The sequence below is a fragment of the Scomber japonicus genome, chromosome 17, assembly GCF_027409825.1.
Source record: "Scomber japonicus isolate fScoJap1 chromosome 17, fScoJap1.pri, whole genome shotgun sequence".
NCBI classification, from domain to species: Eukaryota; Metazoa; Chordata; class Actinopteri; order Scombriformes; family Scombridae; genus Scomber; species Scomber japonicus.
Window position 1 is genome coordinate 7,718,267 of NC_070594.1, and position 27,489 is coordinate 7,745,755.

The window sequence follows — 27,489 nt, forward strand, 5'->3', positions numbered from 1 at the left end:
ATAGTTACTCAGTTTTCTCTTTCTGCTACAGTTTGGATCAAAATGAAACTCTCCTGCTACCAACATCTGTCTCTTTATTAAAAAGTCGAAGCTACGAGACTGAACCAAAGACTGTATAAAAGAAATGGACGTAACATCCGTGACGTCACCCATTGGTTTGTGGACTGCTGCTCGGAAGCCAATAGTTTCGAATCTGGGCAGCGCCATCTTGAACATTTCAGGTGCATGCTGGGAAAAATAAAAACACGGATTCTACTTATATGGGCATGAGGCGGGGCCATGGGCGGAGCGGGGAGGTTGCTATGGCTGCGAGGGTTGGATCTCGAGGACATTGGGCAATCAACCTGTCAATCAGGACGTAGCCACGCCCTAATGCATACCCTGCTTTATCGTCAAATATAAAATCAGGGAGGCCAAAATGTCCCAAATGAACATCATACTGCATTGAAGAAGGCTTTAAACTAGCGATTGAGACCATAAACACATTTTGAAAACGTTTACTGAGGTTAGAAATCAAGTGAGAAGTTGGTGAATTCTCCATTGACTTGTATAGAGACGGTCGCCCCCTGGTGGCCTTTTGATAGAATGCAGCTCTAAGTTACTTCCGCGTTGGCTTCATTTCAGAGGACCAAAACTCCCCGCCTGGACTGAACATAAAAACTTTGGAGGTAGAATTCAACTACAACTCCCATGGTGCACTTTTGCAGTAAAATCCAACCACAAAGCTTCAAACTCAGTCATGTGATCTGCTGCAGAGATGAGTGAAGGAACATTTTTTTTGTCATTTTTGAGTGAATTCAGTTACCATGGTGACACATTTTGTTTACAACTTCAGCAATCGAGCTGTTTGAGTTCATTACGCTCTGATTGGCTTCTTCTTCATAGCAACGGCGGTGACAGAGGCTCATGGGTGTTGTAGTATTCTTAGTTGTACGCCAAAATGACGGACAGGGTGTCAAAATAAAAGCTGAAGGATCGTTACATCAACCAGGAGTGTCAAAATAATTGCCAGCTACTTTTCTGTCGACTCATTTAATCAACTAATATTGGCAGCTCTAGTTTTGCATGCGCTAAATCCAGCATTGATGATTTTTAAAAATATCTTCTGAAAACAAATTAAATTCAACTTAAATTCACTCATAAATGCAAAAAACTAAAACTCAGCTTCTGGTTTAAAGTCTGTCTGATTTCTCTCAGACTCACCGGCAGACTGGACGGTCTCTCCTGCTGGCTCAGACTCATCTCCTCGTGGTTTGGTTTCCCAGGAGTCATTGCAGCGGACTGGCCACGCCCCCCGTACGCCTCCTGTGGCACTTCCTGCAGCGAGGCAGACGGTTTTTTTTAAATTTAACTGGAACCAAATCTAAAAGAGCTGAAGTCAAACCAGGACTTCCAGATTCTGCTCCAGAAGTAAGAAAACATCATTAAAAACTCGTTAACATGTGAAACTCTGATAATTCAGCCTTGGAACAGAAACTCTCTCAAAGGTTCGTCGTATGGCTCGATTCACATGCTCAGATAAGGCAAGAGTTATCTAAACATATAATGTAATATTTATGTTTTCAGCCTTTAATGGACATCATTTCCCATCAGTCCAAGATGATGATTTCAGGCTAAATGTCACAGTTTGACAGCGGAGACGAGTCATGGTGAGTTTAGACATGTTTACAGATTACTACAAACATCAACAGTGACTTTGGAAGAAAGTGTTTTAGAGTTTTATGGATATGGGCAAAACTAACATGAATACCAGCGTTGTCATGCTTGTAGTTGTTTTAATGAGAGCTGTAGTTTGTTTAGTTCGTACAACAATGGTTACCGAGCGGTCCTATCCTGCATGTCATTCCCCCCTTTCTGCCTCCCATTTCCTGTCTCTCTCTCTCTCTACTGTCTACATTAAGAACAAAAAAAACCCCAAAAATATACTTTAATATTTCTGATAGCAGCTGCTGTCTTAATTAAATGTTTACAGAAACACAAATGAGAGAAACTCTGAATGAGAGACGCATGTTGATGTACAGAAGCTAGACAGGAAGTGATGTCATGAGTTTACCTCTATATGATGTTAATATTAAAAAAGTAAAAATGTACTCATAAAGCTCTTTTCATAGACATAAGTCATAAAATGCTTTACATAGGCAAAAAAAATAAAACATAAAAAGTTGATCCACACACACACAAGAAATACAATATTTATAATATAGTATATTTTTCTATGATGCCATTCTTGGTTTATGATGCTTTCAACAAACACTGTTATTAATATATCTTTGGTCCCAGAACTCATGACTAAGTAAACCCATTTTTATGTCTGTCCGATTTAAAACTGAGTTTAAAAATGCAATAACTTTTTTTGAAGCTAGACAGGAAGTGATGTCATGAGTTCAGCTCTATATAATGTTAATATTAAAAAAGTAAAAATGTACTCATAAAGCTCTTTTTACAGACATAAGTCATAAAGTGCTTTACATAGGCAAGATAAAACATAAAAAGTTGATCCACACACACAAGAAATACAACCCATTTTTATGTCTGCCTGATTTAAAATTGTGAGTTTAAAACTGCGATAACTTTTTTTGTCCACTAGTTTTTATTATCAGAAATAAAAGATGAACACAACACTGATGTTTAAGTTTAATATTCACTCTCTTTTATCTCTCTTTTTACTCTCTGCAACTTCCTGAGGTAAATATCTGGAGCTCTTTAGCTGCTAAATGCTCCACTATGTTCACCAGCTAGCCTACAGCTAACTGTCTCTGTTTGCCGTTTGGTGCTGAGCAGGTAGTGAACAATGACTTTTTTTGCAGCTTTTATTGTGAAAATTCATCTTTCAGAGCGCTGAGAGTGAACTAAAACAGTAAAGTTGCAGCCGAACATCTAAACAACGAGCTGAAACTCTCTATAAAGCTTCATTAAGCCGAGATACGGTGGTGTAAAAAGGTGTTAAAGACGTTAAACAGTCAGAGAGAGCTTCGTGTGTTCGGGTCCAGATCAAACTGTCAATAACTGCAAATGTGAATCAAACTACTTGATGCTGCTTCACATCAGCTCTCATCAGTGTTTTTCTCACTTCCTCTTCATGTTATCGTCTCTGCTGCAGGACTCTTGTGGCCGATGAAGAAGATAAAATAGCAGCTAAAAGGTCAGGACTTCCCCCTTCATCGACACCTCACTGCAGCTGCAACACACTCAACCTCTGACACCGTTTCTTTACTCATCATCAGATACATTAATTATTTTATTTTCCTCATTCTCACCTCTTTTTTTGAAGTTGTTTTTTTTTTTTAATCATCCCGCCTTCATCATGAATGCAAATCTTGCTTTGCTTGTGTTCATATTTGTCTAATTTACATCCCTTATCTTCTTCCTCTTTGTAATTTCTCTTTTTAAAGTGCTTCATATTTTTTTCTCACAGTGCTGTAAAACCACTTTGAATGATATGTGTTGTGTTTAAAGTCCTTTTTGCCATTTTTTAAGCTGCTACTTATCTATCCAACATAATACATTTATTTAAAAGTTAAAACAATATCTGAATAATTTAAATACTTTATGTTTATATATGCACATGAAAAGCATAATCCTGCTTCTTTGAGGCAATAAATTAGATTTTTTTAAAATAACATCAATCTGCTCATTATTAATTAATTAATGGTTTGTTCCTGGAGCACAATGTCACATCTTTAGATATCTTAAGACCATTTAAACCCTTCATGCTGCATACTTCACCATTTTTTAAAGAGATTCACCAAATCCTGGTTAATTTACAGACAACCTGAACTCATTTCTAGCTTTTTATCTTTTTCCTTGGCGTTCAGTCCCAGCTAGGCGAGAACCCTCGGCTTCTTAATTTTTTATTTTTACTCTTTTTTATTTGTTTTTCTTCTAATTTTAGTTTTTAAACTGAGCTCTTACTATTCCTTTATTGTTTTAATTTATTATTATTAGGGCTGTCAGCGTTAACGCGTTAAATCGCGATTCGATTAATGCAATCCATAACGCGTTCATTTTTTAAAATCGCATTTTAATGTTGCAAGCCTTTTTGTCCCTTCTACTCACTCGTAGACGGCTCCTCTAGTTGTAGCGCTATGCTTTGAAGTGGCCTCCTGCAGTAAACCTACCGCGCTGATGGAAAGTAAGAGAGCTACTGGACTTTTGAACGGCTTGTTTAACTTTAAAACACTTCCAGACGCTTCAGTTGACAAGTCAAAAGTAAAATGCAACCTGTGTCAAACGGAGTTTAACTACCACCGGAGTACGTGGAGTTTGAGTTAGCACCTCCACGCTAAACACCCAGGTGCAGCCAAGCCAGCCTCAGCTCCACCAAAGGACCATTTTGGAGTGTGGGAGTCGCAGCAGAGCCGTGATCGATTCCCAGTTAAGACACTCTGGTAAGAAATGCTTTACATTATGGGCTTAAAACTGCCTTGAAATGTAAAGTAACAGGATTTTAAACATGCAATTCAAAATGCGATTAATCACGATTAACTATGGAAATTCTGCGATTAATCTCGATTTAAAGAATTAATCGTTTGACAGCCCTAGTTATTATGTTTGTGTGTGATTATATTGTATTTTAATAACTGTGCAGCACTTTGGTTCAAACTGAGGTTGTTTTTAAATGTGCTTTATAAATAAAACTTGACTTGACTTTATGTGTATTTTATTAAACAGTATACCATATTTTATTTTGCTTATATTCTCTATATCCTGTGCTGTATTGTACTGTATTTACTACATGGCTGTTTTTGGTTTACATCCTTTTTTTAATCTCTTATTTTTGCTATAAACACTGCGATACTTGCACCAGCCATGTTTCAGCCTCTCTATGTATATTGTATCTGTCCCTTATTTATTAATAATTATGAAATAAAGCAAATTCTGACATTAAAAAAGGAGCTTGAATCATCATATTTTTGACATTTAAAAACACTTCTGATGCCATCACACTTGAAAATTGCTGCATACTTCACCCATTTTAAGGACTCACCAAATCCTGATTAATTCACAGACAACCTGCACTCATGTCTGGCTTTATGTGTATTTTATTAAACAGTATACCACATTTTACTTTGCTTATATTCTCTCTATATCCTGTGCTGTATTGTAGTGGATTTACTACATGGCTGTTTTTGGTTTACCTCCTTTTTTTAATCTCTTATTTTTGCTATAAACACTGCGATACTTGCATCAGACCTGTCTATGTATCTGTCTCTATTAAATAAACCAGAATAAAATCAAATTAAATCTTCTAATAAAATCTTATTTAGTCCGACATACAGTCCATAACACAAAAACATTCAATTAAATATAATTTAAGAAGAAGAAAAGCAGCATATTCTCACATTAAAGAAGCTTGAATCATCATATTTTTGACATTTAAAACCTTTTTGATGCCATCACACACACTCTCACACCAGCTCGTGTTTCTACTACAAACACTGAAGCAGCAGCGATGATGTTGGTCATTAAACGACTAACTGTGACTCGATGTGAGGTTTCATGCTGAAGTTCAGAGTACAGACAGAGGCTAGAGGCTAGAGGCTAGAGGAAGAACAGACTAAATGTGTTGCTTCCTTTTTCTATTTATTGAATTAAGAGATAGTTTTCATCGAGAATCACTTCTGTGTTGAGTGATTCTCGCCTTTTTCTGTCTCAGTTTTCAGTTTATTAACAACATTTGAAATTTGAGGTTTTGGATGTGAAATCATTTGAAACTACTGGCAGACTGTTGCTTGTTTTAGGAATAAAATTGGTTTCTTTTTTTTTTTCACGGTGCAGTCAGGCAGCTCTCGACCTTGTTGAAGTCTCTGTGGGTTTTTACGACGCTGACGGCTTCGCCAGCAGAAACTTTCAACTCTCCGGAGGCCTCGACTGAGCCGCTTCTCCTTCTGACAAAAACACTTTTACGCTTTTATTTCAGCCTGGTTCAGATCATGGCAGGAACTCGGAGATAGAGGACAAAGGCAGATAAATATCAAGAGCTGTGATCAGAGATAGAGGACACTGACAAATAAGATAAACATCTGCTGGAGCCTGATTATATCACCGTCCTCAGATTTGAATTGTTAAATATCAAAATCTCAGTAATAGTGGTTTTTATTTATATCTGACTATATTCTTTTATGTTTTCTCACCTGCTTTCTCTGTTTTCTCATCTCTTTCACATTAAAATCCTTCCACAGTTCAGCTAGCACAATCCTTTCACTGTGTAAGGCTTTTATTGTGAAACATCTGCAGGAAGTGTTAAGTTCAAGGGTTAAGAAAACAGTTAAAAAGACGTTTGAGAGTTCAGTCGTACCTCCTTTTTTAATTCAATTGTTATTATTATTATTATTTTTTTAAATGTTTTCTCACCTGCTTCAGTTCATTCTTAATTATCATCATTAAAGCTTTCTCCATCTCTTTCACATTAAAAGCCTTCCACAGTTCAGCAGACACTATCCTACCTTCCTCTTAAGGCTTTTATTGTGAAACATCTGCAGGAAGTGTTAAGTTTAAGAGCTGATAAAACAGTTAAAAAGAGAAGTTTGTGAGTTCGGTCGTACCTCCTTTTTGAATTATTAAATATCAGAATCTCTCCATCAGCGTCCTTTATCATTATTATTATTATTATTTATTTATGTTTTCTCACCTGCTTCAGTTTGTTCCTTTAAAATTTGATCTCTTTCACATTAAAAGCCTTCTACAGTTCAGCAGACACTATCCTACCTTCCTTCTAAGGCTTTTATTGTGAAACATCTGCAGGAAGTGTTACATTTAAGAGTTGAGAAAACAGCTAAAAAGAGAAGTTTGTGAGTTCGGTCGTACCTGCTGCGGCAGTGGACGAGGCTGCATGTACGGTGGCTGGCTGGGGGCGGCGGGCTGCTGCTGTGGGGGGCTGAAATATGGCGGCTGACCCGGCTGACCGTAGCCACCCACGTTCTGCTGCTGAGCGTACTGAGAACCCATCTGAGGAGACGAGAAGACAGAGAGGAATGAACATCACGGATCTCCAGTGTGACAACTTTTGAGATTTCGGTGCAAATTTGAGTTTTTTTTTAAGTTTTTAGGGCTGTTGCTGTCTTTCTGTTCATGGAGGTTAGGTCCTTCTTGTTTTACACTATTATATGTTTGGCATCTCCACCTGCAGGTTGCATCCAGGTTCATCAGAGGTTAAAAAACAAACCTCCCAGGTCACTGTGGGGCTGAGCAGGCTGCCATTTAACCTGTGAGGTAAAGTAGTTTTCCACCAATTATACAACCAAGAGAGCTTCCAGCCAGACTCCATTCAGAAAACTAAGGTTTAAGGCGTTTCCTGCCACAACAATTGGACCAATATACCTCAATGTTCACCATAAAACAAAACTGAAAAAGGTACCAACACTGACTAATGAATGCATACCTCACTGTTGAGCTGCTCTAAATGACTGCAGGGGAAATTCCTTCACCACAACAGCTCTTGTGTCTTTATTTTCCTGATGTCGATTAATGAATAACTGATGGTTTTAAATGGCTTTCTGAGTTTTATAAGGTGTAAAAACCCTTCAGAGTCTACTAGAGATGTGCCAATATACCTTTTTTTGACAAAATATTGTGATGTAACATTCGGTATCAATACAACCAACCATTTTCATCACAACACTATTACTGTGATTATCACCATGAACCTTCATCAGCATTTAGCTACAACAAAAAGGAGCTTTTTACCTTCTCAAACAGACACAGAAAAACGGCTGAAAACCAGGCTCTACCATAGACTGTATAAAAGAAATGGATGTAACATCCGTGACGTCACCCGTCGGTTTGTGGGCTGCTGCTCCAATAGTTTCGAATCTAGGCAGCGCTATCTTGAAAATTTCAGGTGCATGCTGGGAAAAATAAAAACACGGATTCTACTTATATGGGCATGAAGCGGGGCCATGGGCGGAGCGGGGAGGTTGCTATGGTTGCGAGGGCTGGATCTCGAGGACATTGGGCAATCAACCTGTCGATCAGGACGTAGCCACGCCCTAATGCATACCCTGCTTTATCGTCACATATAAAATCAGGGAGGCCAAAATGTCCCAAATGAACATCATACTGCATTGAAGAAGGCTTTAAACTAGCGATTGAGACCATAAACACATTTTGAAAACTTTTACTGAGGTTAGAAATCAAGTGAGAAGTTGGTGAATTCTCCATTGACTTATATAGAGACGGTCGCCCCCTGGTGGCCTTTTGATAGAATGCAGTTCTAAGTTACTTCCGCGTTGGCTTCATTTCAGAGGACCGGAGCTCACCACCTGGGCTCTACACATCAGTTTCTATATTATATTAACTGTAGCTATCGAGTAACTTACAGGCATAATGACAAACTCCCTGAGTCAAACACATTCTTCCTCACTGGTCTTCTTCAGCTCTGTCTGTAACATTATTGTGTTTGCTTGCCGTTTTAAAATGAAAATAACTGTGAACAGCCAGCAGGTAACACTTAACTACAAAGCTCTTTGCTCCACTCCAGACATCAAATCAATTTCACCAAGAAAAAAAATGTTCAAAACAGAATCAATACTAGCTTGAACTGTGAACAACCTGCTTTTGATGATGTTGTTTTATGCAGAATCAAACATAAAGCTGCAGCATAAAGACGACCGTTCATTGAATTAAACCCAAGGCGATCATGGTGTAATAAACTTTAATAGATACATATTAACCCTCCTGTTGTCCTCAGTTCAAGGATAGACAGGAGGAAGGGATGAGGAAGGAAGGAAATGAGTAAGGAGGAAAAAAGGAAGGAAGGAAATGAGTAAGGAGGGACGGAGGAAGAGAGGAATGAAGGAAGGAAGGAAGGAAGGAGGGAGGGAGGAAGGAAGGAAATGAGTAAGGAGGAAAAGAGGAAGGAAGCAAGGAAGGAAAGGAGTAAGGAGGGAGGGAGGAAGAGAGGAAGGAAGGGAAAAAGGAGGGAGGGAAGAAGGAAGGAAATGAGTAAGGAGGAAAAAAGGAAGGAAGAAAGGAAGGAAGGAAAGGAAGAAGGAGGGAGGGAGGAAGAGAGGAAGAAAGGAAGGAGGAAGGAAGGAAGGAAGGAAGGAAGTGAGTAAGGAGGAAAAAAGGAAGGAAGAAAGGAAAGGAGGAAGGAGGGAGGGAGCAAAGAAAGAGGGAAGGAGGGGAAGAACGAAGGAAAAATTAAAGAGGAAGGGGAGAAGGAAGGAAAGAAAGAAGGAACAGCAAAAGAGACGGGGTCAATTTGACCCGGGAGGACGACAGGAGGGTTAATAAAAAGGTGTTGATGATATTGGCCGATAGTATCAGTCAGCTGACATCATGATGATCATCGAGGCTCTAATTAGAAACAGATTTAGAGGAGAATATTCTCTCTGAATGTTTCCACTCTGCTGAACTCTCGGCTGTATTTCTCAAAATTGACCTATATACTGTATTTAATTTACTGAAAAGCTCGGACCCCCCCCCCCACCCCCCCACCCCCTGAGAGTTCAGCATGTTCTCCGTCTGTCTCTGTCAGATGGGTTTTACTTCATTTTACATATTGCATTTATGGAGTACTTTTATTTTGTAGTATTTTATATCTTGTTTTACATTCATATTTCTTTTTCCTTTTTGCTTTAAGCTCCTTTTAAGCACTTTAAACCCTTTTTACATACTGTTCATATTCTGAGTCATAATTGGCCTCTACACCAATTCACATTCAAAAATCCCCCATCTGTCATTAACACACGTTTGATTAATCTTATGGAGAAAAAAAAAAGCCATTATCAATCACTATTTTATGGTCCAGATTAATATTTTATAGAATTTAAAGAAAATAACATGTTTGAATGCTGATTTTTGATTTTTTTTTAAAAATAAATACACATTTTTTGTTAATTTGCATATATAAAAATATGTATCAGCTGCTTAAATGTAAATAAAAGATGCATTTTATGTCCATTTTTGTATATTGTGAGTCACATTAGGAAAGGTGCAGCTAAAATGTGTATGTGGTGTTTTAACAGCTGTCAAATGTAAAAATGGGTCAAACCCTGAACAGTATGTAGTGTAAGGGTTAATGTGAAGCTCTTGGTGTATGGAATTTATTTTATTGTAAAGTACTTTCAGCTGTGTGAAAGGTGCTATACTAATAATATTATTATTACTAGTATTATTATTATAAGCCTCACACTATTCCACGATACTCCAGGAACAAAATTCAGACATATGATATATTTTTAAACCCTCTTCCAGTAAACCACCACCTACTACGACCGCAATAATTAACATTAAGTAAAAATGATCACCTTTCTAGACATGTAAAAAATAAAAATTAGAATATATGGCAGAGCTGTGATTGCACAGGTGTTCCCAATAAAGAGCGTGATGAGAGCTGTTTCCTCATATTTCTGTTGGGAAATAAATGAGTTAATTAAGCTGGATACTTAAAAAAAGGAGCGAAGATGGATTTTCCTTTTAAAAAATAAATAAATAAAATGTGAGCCTGCTCCTTTAAAAGTAAAGTAAAGGATTCAGAGGAAGGTTTGTGTCAGAGTTTCTAAATGTTCTCTAACAGGAAAGAAAACCTCCTGAAACCTGAATCAATCTGACCTGCGGAGCGGGAAGCCGACCGGTCGACATCCAATTTCATCTGGAATCAGAGAGTTAATGAAGAAGCGGTCCCGGGGCCATCTGGGGCCCCTCGCTCAGATAAAAGTCATTACATTTCCTCTCCCTTTGCCTCTGTGGCTGTCTTCATCTGCCTCAGTCTGCTGGGGGGAAAAAAACGAGCGGAGAGATGACAAACTGACACCAGTTCCCTCGGGCTGAACGAAACAAAGCTGTCAGCTCGTAATGATGTAATAACGGCGCCGTTACTCCGTGATGACAATCTCTGTTTGGAGGAATCTGAGAGACAACATCAGACGATCGCAGGTGGTTCAGCTCCAGGGGGCGAAGGAAGGGGGGGGGGGGGGGGGGGGATCTGTGTAATCTATGAGCGGAGAACAGAAACTACAGCAGAGACAGGAAGAGGAGGAAGAGGAGGAGGAGGTGTCTGCGGAGGATTCACCTGAAACCTGTCAGCTTTCCTCAAGTCTGAATATTATTTGTTTTTGTAGTTTAACAAGTACTAGAAAGAAAATAGAGACGAGGAACGGCTGGAATTAACCCAGAGAGTTTTTACAGTGTTTACGAGGTGACACACTTCTTTAACACCGTTTATTTATTTATTATATTCTTTTAATCAGAAGAATTTAAAATTACAGCACAGATTTATAAAATGCTAATGAACAGGAACAAGTTAAGAATCAAGAGAAAACCCCGCCAAAATAAAACTGAAGCGTGAAATGAGTTGCAAACTAATTTTTTTCTTTTCTATCGCTCAACTAATTGTTGCAGTTTTAATTTCATTCTTTTTAAAAAGTCATGAGTCCGACTATATTAAATCTAGGTAATACTCTTAATATTCTATTTTCAAACACTTACTCCTGATTGAAAAATTATTTTTTATACTAAATTTATCACGTGAAATCAGCTAGTCTGAAATTATGCATTTTACTACTTTTACTGTAATACTGCATACTACATCACTCATAATACTGCAGTACTTTACTGTAATACTGCAGTACTTTTGCTGTAATACTACATACTACATCACTCATAATACTGCAGTACTTTACTGTAATACTGCATACTACACCACTCATAATACTGCAGTACTTTTACTGTAATACTGCATACTACATCACTCATAATACTGCAGTACTTTTACTGTAATACTGCATACTACACCACTCATAATACTGCAGTACTTTTACTGTAATACTGCATACTACATCACTATAATACTGCAGTACTTTTACTGTAATACTGCATATTACATCACTCATAATACTGCAGTACTTTTACTGTAATACTGCATACTACATCACTCATAATACTGCAGTACTTTTACTGTAATACTGCATACTACATCACTCATAATACTGCAGTACTTTTACTGTAATACTGCATATTACATCACTCATAATACTGCAGTACTTTTACTGTAATACTGCATACTACATCACTCATAATACTTACTAAAGAGGATTTTTAATGCAGCACTTTAACTTGTAACGTAGTATTTTTAAGTTGCTGTATCGGTACTTCGGTGAAGGATCTGAACACATCTTCCAGCAGTGGTTGCCAGTAAACACTGATGAACTTAAGAGATTTCAGCATGAGACTCAAACCAGCGGTCTGGAGTCTAAAAATAGCCTCAGCCCAGTCTGCACCGGGAATAGCCTGACCCGGCCCGGCCTGGCTCGCTCTGCGGCAGCCATGTGGTCTGTCACCATCAATGGCTGTGTTGTCCCGTGGTGACGCTGCAAGATGAATCAGCAGCTGAAACTCTTGACATTCATACCAGCCTTCACTTGTGGCAGGAAACACTGAGGTCAAAAACAAAAAACTATTTCAACTGTGTCATCGCAGAAACAACAGACAAGACGTGTAAGAAGTCAGACTGTACAAACATGACAAGGAGGTGACGACTCTCAGCAGATCTCAGACGGGAGAAAACAACTCAGCATTTAACAGCTGCAACAGCAAAGATGTGCTAGTGTAGAGTTATAACTACACACCGCCAGTTATCTGCATTATCACGACTATCTTTGTTTTCAAAAGGACTCTGAACACACAGCAGCTCTCTCTGTCCAGCTCAAGCTACTCTGCTGATTTTCTGTTTTTCTTAACGCATGTCTGGATTCAAACCAAGAATGAACTTAATAAATATTATGTGTTTATCCAAAGCCTGATACATCTTATTCCTCTGTGCTTTAGACCCTTTGTTATTGGCCAAAAACTATTAAAAACACATCAATGAGTCACATCGCTGCACTGACTGACATGCTCCCTAATTATGAAGAGTTTGGTCATGCTAGCTTGGTTAGAAATGGCTTAAAAGGCAAATAACGGACCACATTTGCAGTCTCCAGAGAGTAGTTCTGTGTAAGTCAGATGCCATTATTGATCCCCATAGGGATCAATTGAAAAAAAATCAAAAACTGACACAATATAAACCTCTTAATGGTGAAAGTAAATAAAATACTATACACAATAAACAATCTCTGTGTAAAATAATCTGCAATATACTTAAATCCATGACACTATATACAAGTGTGCGATGTTCATTAGTTTGCTGTGCCACACATCACAACCTGTAGAAATCAATTTCATCTGGAAACAATGAAGAAGTTGTTTGGTAGACGCTCACATCTGGAACAAAAACTAAAAACCAGGTGCTGGACCAAAGTACCAAATCTGTGAAAAGGATAAAGGAAGTCCGCTCACTGCAGCTCCCAATGCAGATAGATGCAGTAGATAAATGGGATATCAAGACTAGGCTTTACACGATCAGTGAGTTTAAATGAACCGATCACCGATCCGATCACGTCTTCTTTGTCCACGCTCCGTTTCTTAAACTCGGCTTCTCCTCCTCGTGTTCCCTATCCAGGTACATTTGTGGTGTTGAAACATTTTGCAGATGCTTCCCTACGAGGTTCTTTAGTGTTGCACAGGTTGTTAAATAGCTTGTGTTTTATCTGTCTGCCCACAACACCCACATGTTTGTTTGAATCCGACAGCTAATGATTCAAGATTCAAAAAACTTTATTGTCCGTCACATCGTTTCAGCTCCAACATGTACGGATGTGATTTGAGAAATTGAAGATTTGGAGTAAAGAAGGAGAAAAAGAAGTGAAATCCTGCTACTACAGTTAATTTATGTAGAAGCTTTGGTTGCTAAGGTGGTTGCTAAGGGCTGTGTTCCGTGGTTGCTAAGGGGGGCCTTAAAGAGACAGGAGCTAAAACGGCCTGTTTCAGACAGAGGCTGAACTGAGCGGCTGCATAAAGGACCAGTAGAAGATAAATAAGGAGTTTTTAACTGGACATCATATGAAGATATTCCAGTAGAGACACAGCATATTAATATAGAGCTGGAGATGTGAAGAATCTTTGTCCCTCTAAACAAAATCCTACGCCGACAAACTTAATAGTCTAACTAACTGTCGGGTTAGGGTTAGGGTCAAACAAACTTCTTCAGAGTAAATGAGACAGATAAAACACAAGCCATCTGCAATCTATGCAACGGGAGCATCTGCAAAAAGTTTCAACATGACAGCATTGATCTGATCGGCGAATTAAGACATTACAGCCGATCTCACAAATTACATAAAATGCTAAATATCGGCCGATCCGATATAGCCGATCAGCCGACATTATAATAAATTAGATACCATACCATTAACTACATCTGCACTGGGAGCTACACATCTGGACACATTCATAAATCTAAGTATAAAAGTCTCCTAGCAACAATTAAAGTCATTTCCAATCAATCGTCTTCAACTTAAAAGAAAAAAGAAGTCACTTGCAGAGTTTAAACTGTGCTAGCCATCGCCCCCTACCTGCTGCTGAGGGTACTGCATCCCTCCCAACCCCATCTGCCCTCTGCCCGGCATCCCCATCGGGTATCTGTGTGGAGACGGGGAGCCGTAGGGCTGGCCGGGGTACGGCGCCGCCTGCTGCTGGGAGTACGGGTTGCTGGTCATGCCATAGAGCTGCGAGCGCTTCATCGCCATCGGGTCCATAGGCGGCACCTAAAGGAGACAGATGATAGGACGGTCAGTGATGGAAGTACACATCATGATTAGTAGCTATGGTGTACACTGTGTTTGATATATCTCAACAACTATTGGATGGATTGTCGTGAAATTTGGTACAAACGCTCGAAGAATCCTGCTGACTTTGATGATCCTTTGACTTTTTCTTATAGCGCCACCATGAGGTGATGAGAGTGATCTGTTTACTTCCATGTTTATCAGCTTGTAGTCTTTTCTGCATTTGCTGGCACTTCACTGTATTTCTTGGATTGTACCCACTAATTAAAAACTGCTCCAAAGACCGAAACTCCTCAGGGAACCTTTAAATATCTGAAAACCTACTGGATGGGTGGATGGATGGATGGGTTCGTAGTTCCCAAACAATTAATCTAGGGCTGCAACTAATGATTATTTTCATTATTAATTAATCTATTGACTGTTTCCTTGATTAACTGATTTGTAGTTAGGTCTTTAAAACGGCATTAAATGGAGAAAAACGCCAGTCACTGTTTCCCAAAGCCCAGGGTGAGGTCTTGTTTTGTCCCAACCAACAGTCCACAACCAAAGATACTCACTTTACTGTCATAGAGGACTCAAAAAAACTGAAAATATTTACATTTCAGAAGCTGGAAGCAGAAGATTTGCCGCATTACTTGTTTAAAACATTTCTCAAAATACTTCTTAATTATCCTCCTCCATTTTCTGACATTTAATGGACCAAACAACAAATAATTAAATCAAGAAATGAATCAACAGATAAACGATAATGAAAATAATCATAGTTTCAGGCCTAATATATTTTAAATAAGTTCCCAGAGTTAACCTTCCTGTCGTCCTCCCGGGTCAAATTGACCCCTTCTGCTTTGACTGTTCCTTCTTTCCTTCCTTCCTCCATCCCCCTTTCTTCTTCCTTCCTTCCTTCCTTTTTTCCTTTCTCCCTCCCTGCTCCCTTCCTTCTTTCCTCCATCCTTTCTTCCTTCCTTCCTTCCTTCCCTGTCCCTTCCATCCTCCCTTCCTTCCTTCCTTGACTCGAGGACAACAGGAGGGTTAAAGATGATGTCTTCAAATGCCTTGTTTTGTCTGACCAACAGCCTAAAACCCAGATATTTAATTTATTGTCATGTTTGCCAAAGAAAAGCTTTGTAACATTTAAAAAGCTGAAACCAGAACATTTTTGGGCATTTTTCCTTTAAAATTTACTATTTAAATAGTACAAACTTAATTTTCTGTCAGTCAACTAATCACTTTAGCTCTTTTAATGGATTGCCATGAAATTTGGGTCACGAATTCATTTCCACTGAGAATGAATTTTAATAACTTTGGTCATCACATAAAAGTTTTAAAACTTTATGGCCTAAAAACCACAAAACTAACGACACTCCCATCTGCTCGACTGTATTTTGTGTTAAGTGCCACCAGTAATATTTTATTGGTATTCACACATCATGATTATTTTATTCTTGTGGCTCCCGGAGAACAGCAGAACTACAACCAATAGTCCGTTTATTAAGTTTAATTATTTATACATTTATTTAGATGCATATATTCTCTTGTTCTTATCCATAATGTCTTTTATTACATTATATGTTCTTTTATCTATATTGACTGTGGCTGATTTTATGTTATCAGCCACTGGGGACACATAATTGACCCCGTCTGTTTTGACTGTTGTTTCTTTCCTCCCTTCCTTCCTTCCTTCCATCTGTCCTTCCTCCCTCCTTCCTTCTCTCTTTCCTCCCTTCCTTCTTTCCTTCCTCCATCCCCCTTTCTTCCTTCCTTCTGTCCTTCTTTCCTTCCCTCCTTTCTTTACTTCTTCCCTCCACCCCCCCTTCCTTACTTCCTCCCTCCCTCCCTCCCTCCTTCCTTCTTTCCTTCCCTCCTTCCTTTTCTTCCTTCTTTCCTCCCTTCCTCCCTCCTTTTCTTCCCTCCTACCGTCCTTCCTTCTTTCCTCTGTCCTTCCTCCCTTCCTTCTTTCCTTCACTCCTTCCTCCCTCCCTCCTTTTCTTCCTTCCTTTCTTCCTTCCTTCCCTCCTTCCTCCCTCCCTATCCTTCTTTCCTTCCCTCCTCCCTCCTTTTCTTCCTTCTTCCTCCCTTCCTTCCTTGGCTCGAGGACAACAGGAGGGTTAAGCAAAAACGCCAAATATTTGATGGTTAAAGCTTCTCAAATGTGAGGATTTTATGGTTTTCTTTGTCTCCTGTGACGGTGAACCAAACGTTGTGGTGGGTTTTGGTATGTTGGTCAGATAAACACAACATTTAAAAGATGTCAGCTCAGGTTGTGGGAAACTATTGAGGCTATTTTTGTGACATTTCATAGATTAATTAGAAATATCCTGCATATTACTAATGAAAATAATGTTTAGCAGCAGCCCTGCGAGAACAGTAAACACATCACTGCCAAATGTACCATCATGTAGTTCTCGCAGGGGGGTTTCACCGAGCCAGAAAATACCGGCCGAGACTAAACTCTCCTGTCAGAGAGGATTCAGCTGGAGCAGCACTCAGACACAATGTGAGCAATCCAAAAGCCTGTGAGGACACTTCAGACTGGAGTCAATAGTCATGGCTCGGTACGCTTTAATATTCATTCTCACACACACACACACACACACACACACACACACACACACACACACACACACACACACACACACACACACACACACACACACACACACCCCCAGTGTATTTGACACACTGACATAATAGTAGGTGAGAAGTGACTCCGTGAGAACAGATGTTTTCACTGCTGCTCAGACGGCTGTGGCTAAAAATAGAAACCCTTTATGAATTTCACACACAGAAGAAAAAAAAACAATCCAGACATTCAAGCTGCTTCTTTTTCTTTTTTTTTTTAAATCTCTTCTGTGAGTGAGGATGACACGTTTCCATCAGTCAGCTGAGGAGAGTAAATAAAAATCAACAACACAAGTCAAAGCAGATCTGGAGCTGTGCCAAGGCCGCACAGCTGGCTGCTGTCAGAGAGGACGATCAGCTGTGGAAAGAGCCGATCAATAATCCAGATGTAAACAGAGGGGGGAGACCCTGCTGACAGAGATGCTCGGTGTGAGAACTGATGCTGTGAATCTCAAATAAAATCATAAAACTCTGCTCGGATGGCTCAACTAACTGATTACAGCTTTGTTACCTTTAATAAATCAATAATCAATCTACAAACAGAGAAGTTTCTGTACAATGTGATTTTTTTTGGTAGTGAAGTTGTTAAATTTCACTTTGCTTAATCTTAATTGAAGTTTAATTTTATACTTAAATAAAGAAAATATAAATGTATAAACTTTTACTTTAAAAAATAGGATTGGTCTCTATCAAGCTGTTCGACAACACTGTAAATCAGGGATGTCAAACTAATTTTCATTCAAGGGCCACATATAGACCAATTTGAACTCATGTGGGCCGGATCATTAAAAAGATGGAAGGAAGGAGGGAAGAAAAAAAGGGAAGGAACGAAAAGGAGACAGGAAAGAAAGATGGAAGGAGGGAAGAAAGATATGATGGGCGGACAGAATGAAGGGAGGAAGGACAGAAGAAAGGAGAGGAAGTAAGGAAAGATGGAAGGAAGGATAAAAGGAATGAAAAGAAGACAGGAAGGAAAGAAAGTATGGAAGGAAGGACAGATGGAAGGAACGAAGGAAGGAAGGAAAGAAAGAAAGAGGGCCGGAGTGGACCCCTCGGCGGGCCAGTTCCTGCCCCACGGGCCGCATGTTTGACATCCCTGATGTAAATCAATACTTCTGACGTCTGATTTATGATCGCATTTAGATTTATGCATATTTTGAATATTATTGGCAGTATTTTAATTACCCTGGTAGTGAAAGACGTTCCTGTCCCTTTCCCCCTTTCCTGTTTAATCCCATTTTAAAATTAGCTGCAAAATATAATAACTAATTTGTTGTTTGGTCTAAAAAAAATGTCCAAAAACTGTGAGAAATGCCAAACACTGCTTCTCAAAACTGAAGGTTCAAATGCATTGTTTCGTCTTGACCAACAGTCCATAACTTAAAGATAATTAGCATTACTATCAAAAGACTAAATACACAAGAAAATACTGAAATCAAATCAGAGAATAAAAAAAACTATTATTAGATCATCAAGATAAAGCAATTAATTATCTGTCAATTGATCACTTCTTTAATAGACTAATGAAGAAGCTTTAGAAAGTGTCATTATCTGGTTCACACACTCTCGTCTCCCTCAGGATGAATTTTAATCATTTTCCTCTCCTGACTCTTCATCTAGATCATCATCAGGTCAAACTTTTAATTTGTTCAATTCTTTGGTTTCTGACACAAAAAGCTCTGCAAAACTAGTCACATCAGACATTCACACTTGACCTGTTCATCCCTAACTCCGCCGCCGCCATCAATAACCTTCAAGTCTATAATCAACTCAACTCAACTTTATTTATACAGCACTTTAGAAACAACCACAGCTGGAACAAAGCGCTGTACATAAATAGATAAAACAAATTAAAAACAATAAAAAAATAACTAAAATCATAAAACACTAAAACAGGAGCAGAGTCTCATGCACGGTTGAAAGCCAAGGAATAAAAATGGGTTTTAAGACAAGTTTTAAAAATGGACAGTGGAGGAGGCTTGTCTAATATTTTAAAGGAAGCTCGTTTCATAATTTAGGAGCAGCAACAGAAAATGCTCTATATCCCCTCTGAGCTTCCGTTTCAAGGTGTGTCCGATCACACGGTGGTCTCAATGGATTTGATATTCCTCTCACCCCCTACTAAACCTAGGCTACAGATCTATCTCCACTGCTCCTTTCTTGTCCAGGGTCTTGGAGAAGATGGTTGCTTCTGAGCTTCAGCACCACCTTAAAACCCAACAGCTTAAAAATGTCAGTCCTGTTTTAGCACTGAAACAGCTCTGCTCAGGGTTGTGAGTAGGCATGGGATGATATCGTGTTCAAGGTATACCGCGATATGAAAAAGCCACGATAACCGAAACCGCCAAATTTTCTGTCATACCGTTCGTAAGGTATGAGCTGTTATTTGTCTGGTCAAAGACAGGAAGTGCTGGTCAGAAATCCCTCAGGTGGTGCAGCTGCAGCGTAGAGTATCACAACCCCTCACACTGTCATTACAAGTTCAGGTTAACCCTCCTAGTGTCCTCAGGTCAAGGAAGAACTTAAGGAGGAAAAGAGGAAGGAAGTAAGGAGAGAAGGAAGTAAGGAAAGAAGGAAGGAAGGAAGGAAGGAGGGACGGAAAGGAGAGAAGGAAGGAACGAAGGAACGAAGGAAAGAAAGGAGTAAGGAGGGACAGAGGAAGGAAAGTAGAAAGGATGGAAAGATGGAAAGAGGAGGGAGCAAAGAAAGAGGGGAGGAGGGGAAGAAGGAAGGAAAAATTAAAGAAAGAGGGAGGAAGGAAAGAAAGAACAGTCAAAAGAGATGGGGTCAATTTGACCCGGGAGGACGACAGGAGGGTTAAATGAACATGTCTGTCTTTATTTTTCTTCTTTTTAGGAACATTTTAGAGCTGTAATCACAATACCACCATACCGTGATATTTTTTCTTATGGTTATCATACCGCCAGAATCTCATACCGGCCCATGCCTAGTCCGATCACACGGTGGTCTCAATGGATTTGATATTCCTCTCACCCCCTACTAAACCTAGGCTACAGATCTATCTCCACTGCTCCTTTCTTGTCCAGGGTCTTGGAGAAGATGGTTGCTTCTGAGCTTCATCACCACCTTAAAACCCAACAGCTTAAAAATGTCAGTCCTGTTTTCATTCAGCACTGAAACAGCTCTGCTCAGGGTTGTGAATTACCTGCTGATGGCAGCTAATGGAGAGGTTACCGTCTCCCCAGACTCTTCTAGACCTGACTGCTGCATGTGACACTGTGGATCATAATTTCCTCTTAGAGCGCCTCCACATCACCACTGGCCTGTCAGACTCTGCATTTAAGTGGTTTCAGTCCAGTTTCAGTATGTCTCACTGGAAGACTTCAGGTCTAAATCACTCCCTGTCATCTGTGGTTTTCTCTAAGAATCGGTTCTTGGCCCCATCCTGTTTACCCTCTACATGCACCCCCCTCCCCACCCCCGCGAACATGTCATGTCTTTTCATTGATATGCTGATGATACCCAGCTGTACATTAAAACTGCCCCAAGCCATTTGGCAGCCATGTCACACCTCAGCACCTGTCTTAGAGAGATCAACGTGTGGATGAGCCCAAATTTCCCCCAATTAAACAGCAGCAAAGCTTAATCTCTTCTTATTGGAACTCCACACCAGGTTTAGTCCTCCTCCATACCAGTGTTAGTATCGCTGACAAACAATTTTTGTTATATTTTTCATCAAACAACATTTTTTCACCGATGAAAACAAGAAGATACCTAAATAAAAATAATTTATAATGACAAAAACTATGGACACTTTCATCAAAAAATAAAAAGGAGGAAAGAGCTGGACATATGATTACGTTTCACATTTGATGTCAACGAAAACAAGATCTTTTGTGACCCGTGCGGAGCAAAAATCATCAATAAAAACACCACAAACTTGAAGCGACATTTGCAAACTTCATCATCCTGAATGCTAAGCTAAGTACACCAACTTGTTTTTACAGTATTTTATCAGCTTACTTGAGCTGATGTGTTTTTGCTAAACTTATAATACAATACAAGCTAAAAGAAACCACCGCTGTCCTGTACTGATAAATGATTTAGAGTTGCTAATCTCAGATTGTAAATTAAACGATAGATTGAAACGCTAAAGATTCTCGAAGTCAAACAAATAAGTAACAAACTGAAGAACACTTATCGGAAGAAATGTTCACAGTGAGCTTTCAGTACCCCACAGACATATAAAAAAAATATAATGGAGACTGTTTAGTAGCTGGCATGGTATTTTGTTATTGTCCGAGATGGTCTGCTCAGAAAAGGCAAGGCGATATTCTTGTTTCTTTTATATCAGACTTGGATTTATTGGAATTTGATTTCGACAGACAATTAATAGGAAATTATAGTCAGCTCATTTTAGTCAACTAAAATCTTGCATTTGGTCAACTAAAGCTAGACTAGAACAACTCAGATGACTAAAATAAGACCAAAACTAAATGGCATTTTAGTCAAAAGACTCAATGACTAAAACTAAATCAAAATTAGTCTAATCTGTTAGGTTTTACTCCGAGCTTCGACCATATCAGACATGTACTTAAAACCTTCCATCTCAAAAACATCTCTAAACTGTGCTCCTCTCCTCTCCAACCCTGTCAAGATGCAGAGAAACTTGTCCATGCCTTTATATCTTCAAGATTGGACAACTGCAGTGCGCCCTTCACAGCGATCCCTGTCAGGAGCATCCAGAAGCTCTAGTACATCCAAAAACATTGCAGCCAGGATCCCAATGAGAGCGAAATAAACACCAATATACAACCCCAAGACTCTAAACTCCTGCTACTCACATAAAAATCCATCAGCGGACATGTGCCTCCCTACCAACAGGAACTGATCATACCACAAACCTCCAAAAAGCACCATCGTATCTGCCAGCAGCTCGCTCCTCCTGGACCAGAAGTACTAAGCTACGCACCGTGGGGGATCGAGCCTTCTGCTCTGCTGCACCATGTTTGTGGAACAGCCTTCATAACCATCTGAAAGCAGCACAGACCCCAAACTCTCTCTAAAAAAAAAAAAGGCCTAAAACCTAAAAAAACCCTTCTATTCATGAGGCTTTTTCATCTTAACCCTTATTACTATCTTCTTTCAGTTGTGTGTTCTCTGTTAGTAAAAACTATAGTACAAATTAAATGTATTACTGTTTAAAAAATACCTTGCAGATTAATCAAGAGTGAAAATAATCGTTTGGGGTTTACCTCCCAATAACACAGATGAACAGCGCTGTGATTGGCATGTTTTAATGTCAATCAATACATGAGAGGAACGAACTGGAACCCCAATCGACCCTGAATCCTCCCCGGTGCTGTAAAGTGTTTAAAAAGGCATCTTGTATTCTTGTCTGTTACGGTAACTCAGCCTGATAGTTTAACAGATATTAAAAAGGTACTTAAAAAGGACAGGTTCTCAATTTTTTATATGCTTCGTTAAAACAAGAATTAGCAGAACGTGCAGGTGGTTGAATGATTAGAGCGCATGCCATATATGCAGCCGACCTCGGTTCGAATCCCGATCGGAGGTCCTTTGCTGCATGTCACCCCCCGCCTCTCTCTCCCATGTTTCCTGTCTGTCTACTGCTAATAAAAACCCCACGCCCAAAAACAAGAATTAGCTGTCTGTATCTGATAAAGGGTATCTGATCTATCGTCATCGAAAGTTGTGTGTGAGTAAGCAGAAGTGTGGTAAACTAGCTATCATTCAAGCTAGGCTAAAGGTTCACTCCAGTCAACCAGCTCTCCCATCAATCTTCATCACCAATAAGTGTTGTCTTTTCCTGCTTTTAAAGGCTGAATTACAGTAAAAATGTAATTTTCTGAGCTTAACAGACTGTTCTAGTATCTGCCTTTAATAAATAGATAATACGCTTTTAATAAAATTCAAAGATGCCTTTATCCACTTAGTCATTATATCCACATCACTGGTGATTACTGGTGAGCATTGATAATCATCCCTACAATATTGTTAAAATATCGATATAGAGGTATTTGGTAAAAAAATATAGTGATATTTGATTCTGTCCATATCGCCCAGCCCTAGGGTTTAAGGTATTTAATTTGGTCTCCTGTCAGGTGTTGTATCCCCTTTACTCATGTGTCAATGCTGTGGTTTAGTTTGTATCCAGCCACATTTTATCCACATGAAGGACTTTAGTTATCAGATGTCTGTATCCTGACTTATCAAAGAAAAAAGCTGAGTAAAAGCTGATGGTAGCTCGGTTCGCAGCCCCTCCTGACGTCCTATATCTGCTAAACAGCATCAAAGAAAACCAGATATTTCACATGAAACTGCTTCATTCAGTGTTTTTAACCAATTTTAATCACCACTTCTGTTTATTTCAGAGAGGACGGGAACCCTCTGTAGATAATTCAAACCTCCTGAACCATTAAACACTGAACCAGGAGAAGCTGATTGCAATGACGGCAATGGTGGATGTTTATAACAATGAAGACAATGAAGACAACAACTCCTATGATCTCACACTACTTCACAATACCATCAAACTCTGTATTTTTATTATTATTTTGACTAAAAGACTGTGGATTTTGGCCTCCATTACTTACATTATAAGTGCATAATAAAGGCATCTCCTAATGGTCAGTATGAACAGGAGGAATGATTATAATCGCAAAGATAAAGCTGCTTCTAACTATTGTTTTTAAAGACTCTAACTTAATGGACAGTTATGGTGATCCGTCTCCTGACCGGTTATGAGAGCTTTGCACCGGGGCTGAGGCCTCCAGCAAAAGGCCCTGGGCTGCAGCAGCTGGAGCATGCGGGATTATTGAGCTCCAGTGTTGTGCTGGCGGTAATGGGCACATGGCTAATCTGCATGTGTGAAGGTCAGGGCTCCTGTGTGTGTGTGTGTGTGTGTGTGTGTGTGTGTGTGTGTGTGTGTGGAGATGGGGACATAATGGGCTCTCTGCCAACTAAAAAAAAAAAGTTGAGGGCCAGCTCACACACACAAGCTAAAAAGAGGAGAACACACCACAGATATATAACTTCAAGTATTTCTCTATGGTGCTGAATTTGCATCTTAAAGAGAGAGAGAAAGCACATGTGGCGGATATAAAAGTAACCGTTTCAAAGTCTCATTTGTCTCCTCATTCATAACACTCCTAAACAAACTGCCTCAGTCCTAGCTTCCCCTGTATAGCAGATTTTTTATTTTCCTATCCTCTTCTTTTCTGTTTTGCTTATCTTTTTACCTTGGTTTTTTACCCGTTTTAACTAATACTTATTACCCCCTGCTCTTCTATTGTCATATAGTTTTATCCATTTAATTGTTTTTACTTTGTTCCTTTCTTCTGCCGTACATCACATGATCTTGTGAAATATGCTACACTTTGAAGCACCTTTTGTGATTTTGTGTTGTCATGTATGTTTTGTTTTTCTGTGCATATTATGTATTGTCGTATATGTGCAGCTGCACCTGGCCCTTTTAACCCAAGACAAATTTCCTTCGGGACAATAAAGTTCATCTAATTTAATCTAAGTAGACACCTTAAATTCACTTCAAAAAAAGAGACATAATTTGCATATGAGAGGCGATTTAAGTGGATTTGTGTAAGAGTTGAATGGAGCTGTCAACATATTTCTAACTTTTATTATTTATATTATTGTTGTATGCATCTTTCGTTATGTGTGTCATGTGTTACTGTTGTGTGTATGTGTGTAAGGAGAGCAGCAAAATAAGAATTTCACTGCATTGTCTGAACCTCTGTTTTTACCATGCATACGACAATGCATTTCTTTATCTTATATTATCTTTATTTTAATAATATGACAGTTTAAATCGTGAATCACATTGTATTTTTTTTTTTACGGTGCAGTAAAAAAAAGTTGAGGGCCAGATCACGCACAAGCTAAAAGAGTAGAACACACACCACAGATATATAACTAATTATTTCACTATGGTGCTGAATTAGCATTATAAAGAGAGAAAGAGAGGAAAAAGCACATGTGGAAACAAGTAGACAACTCAAATTCACTTACAAAAAAATGCATAATTTGCATATGAGAGGAGATTAAGTGAATTGGTGTCAGAGTTGAATGGAGCTGTCAACACATGTCTGCTAATTTCTAACTTTATTTTTAATAATATGACAGCTTAATTATAAATCATAGTGTATCATATTTTCTCTTACAATAGTATATAGCCTTCATATACACACACATACCATTACAGTCTAACTCGAGGCCTGTGCAGCTCCGTTTCCATAACATGCTTTTTAAAAAAATGCTAACGTTAGCTTAGCTTTAGCTTAGCTTAGCTTAGCATAGCACGGAGTCACCTTGGACACACAAGAATCGAAACAATTGACTTTTTCCTACTTTACTGTTATCTCATATTGTTGTTATATATTATACATAAGGTACCGTATTAATTAAAGTTTTATCTTTTGTTTTTGCTTAATTGTAAATATATGTGTGAGTGTGTTGAAATGATGCTAGCTCGCAACGTTAGCCTTATTACTCGTCATTCTGGTTCATTTACACCCGTCAAAAAAAGGGATAAAAATATAGTTTAATAATGTTTTAATCACCTGTGATCTGCCGCTGCCCTGCCCGTTGTTTCCCGGGTTCATAGCAGGGTGGTTTCGGTGTTGTCCTCCCCAACCGTGAGCCGCTGCAGATGAGCCACCGATGCTCTGTTGCTGCTGCTGTTGCTGCGGAGTATTATTATTATTATTACTATATTCAGGGTATCCACCTCCATAACCACGCATCATCGGACTCGGAGATGTAAGTAGTTGATTTAAAGTCGGTGTAGCTCCTGATGGGTGCTGCTGAAATCGCTGAAATCCTCCGCCTCCATCACCTCCACCTCCAGCTCCGACCGGGGTGTTAGCAGCAGTCATGCCGGCTTTGGCGCTACTAGAGGCGGCCAGGCCGAGCAGGTTACTCCCCTGCCGTGCGGGGCTCATCATTCCTCCATAGCTGCTGCCACCGCTGCTGCTGCTGCCGTAGCCAGGGCGGTAGTTTGGGTAGTTGTTGTTGTATGGGCTGCTGCTGTTGTTGTTGTTGTTGTTGTAGCCTTCGTGTGAGTTTTGAACCTGATCCATGGTGCTGTGTGCCGAGTGCGCCGCCGGTTTTACCCCAGTCCCTGCGCTTTGTTGTCCGCCATGTTGATCAAAGCAAGGCCCTCCTCTTCTTCCATTCCCATAATAATGATTAAACTCGGAGCTGGTCCCACATGGAGGAGGGTTGCTGCTGCTGTTGGTGGTGGTGTTAGTGACTGATCCCAGGCTGGCATCCATCCGCTCCTCCTCCTCCTCCTCCTGTTCTTCCTCTTCTTCCTCTTCCTCTTCCTCTTTACTTTTATTCAGCTGGTGTTTGTGAGGGCTGTTCCCCACCTGGAGGATGTTTTCTTCCCCTCCATGATGTTGTCTCTCTCTCTCCCCTTGGCCCTGCTGGAGCTTGTTGTTGATTATTGTGTAGTTGTTGTAGTTGTAGTTGTTGTGGTGATGGTGCTGCTGGATGAACTGGCCAAACAGCAGAGGTGTGTGGAGGGATGATGATGATGGTGATGGTGATGATGATGGAAGGGGAGGAGGAGGAGGAGCACCTCCACTGCTGCTGCTGCTGCTGCTGAGGCTTTTCACTTTATGCCTGCTGAGCATCCCTGTCTCCATGACGGTCACATTAGACCCTGGGGTTCATCCCAGTTTCCCCTCCTTGTCTCACCCTCTCCAGTGGCGGTGTTTGTGTTTGGATCCACTCCAGAATCTACATTATTCATGCTGATGGTGCACCTCCAGCAGAACCGTCAGTGCTCTCAGTCTGGGGAAACATTAACGACTCCCTCTTACCATCTGACACCAAGGCTGATGGCACTTATGAGGCTGTGGTCAGGTGGACACGGCTTGGGCAGCTGCTCCTGGTCGCCCCGGTGGACTGAGAGCACGAACTGCAGAGCTCAGAGAAGTGGAGAAAAATGTGACATAAAAGTCCAACTTAATACTGAACAGAATGCTTTTCATTAAATCAGTTTAGTTTCTCTGATTCCTTAGTTTACTATCTTATCAGTGAGGTGGCTGGCAGAGGACCCACAGACACAGGCCCCATGACCTCCCAAATAATATCCATAAATGTGCAATATATGGACAACATACACATACCCATGTACATACTAGGGCTGTAATAAGAGACTATTTTCATTAAAAATACAGAAAACATTCAACCAATATATTCAAAACCAAAATATATTACATTTACTCTCATAGACGGCAAAGGAAACCATTTTATT

At 39.7% G+C, this 27,489-nt stretch overlaps 1 protein-coding gene across 3 annotated transcripts in view; it reads right to left on the reverse strand.

Annotated features, from left to right (window-relative positions):
• arid1b (AT rich interactive domain 1B (SWI1-like)) overlaps positions 1-26,500 on the reverse strand; it is a 76,051-nt gene extending 49,551 nt beyond the window's left edge. For 2 of the 3 annotated variants that reach the window (XM_053336897.1, XM_053336896.1), the window contains exons 1-4: positions 25,787-26,500; positions 14,394-14,585; positions 6,808-6,948; positions 1,204-1,317 (exon numbers count right to left, since the gene is read on the reverse strand). In XM_053336897.1, coding sequence (XP_053192872.1) covers positions 1,204-1,317; positions 6,808-6,948; positions 14,394-14,585; positions 25,787-26,500 — 1,161 coding nt within the window. The remainder of the gene's footprint in view (positions 1-1,203; positions 1,318-6,807; positions 6,949-14,393; positions 14,586-25,786) is intronic. The other variant, XM_053336898.1, reaches the window with a different exon arrangement.
• Between the last annotated feature and the right edge of the window lie 989 nt (positions 26,501-27,489).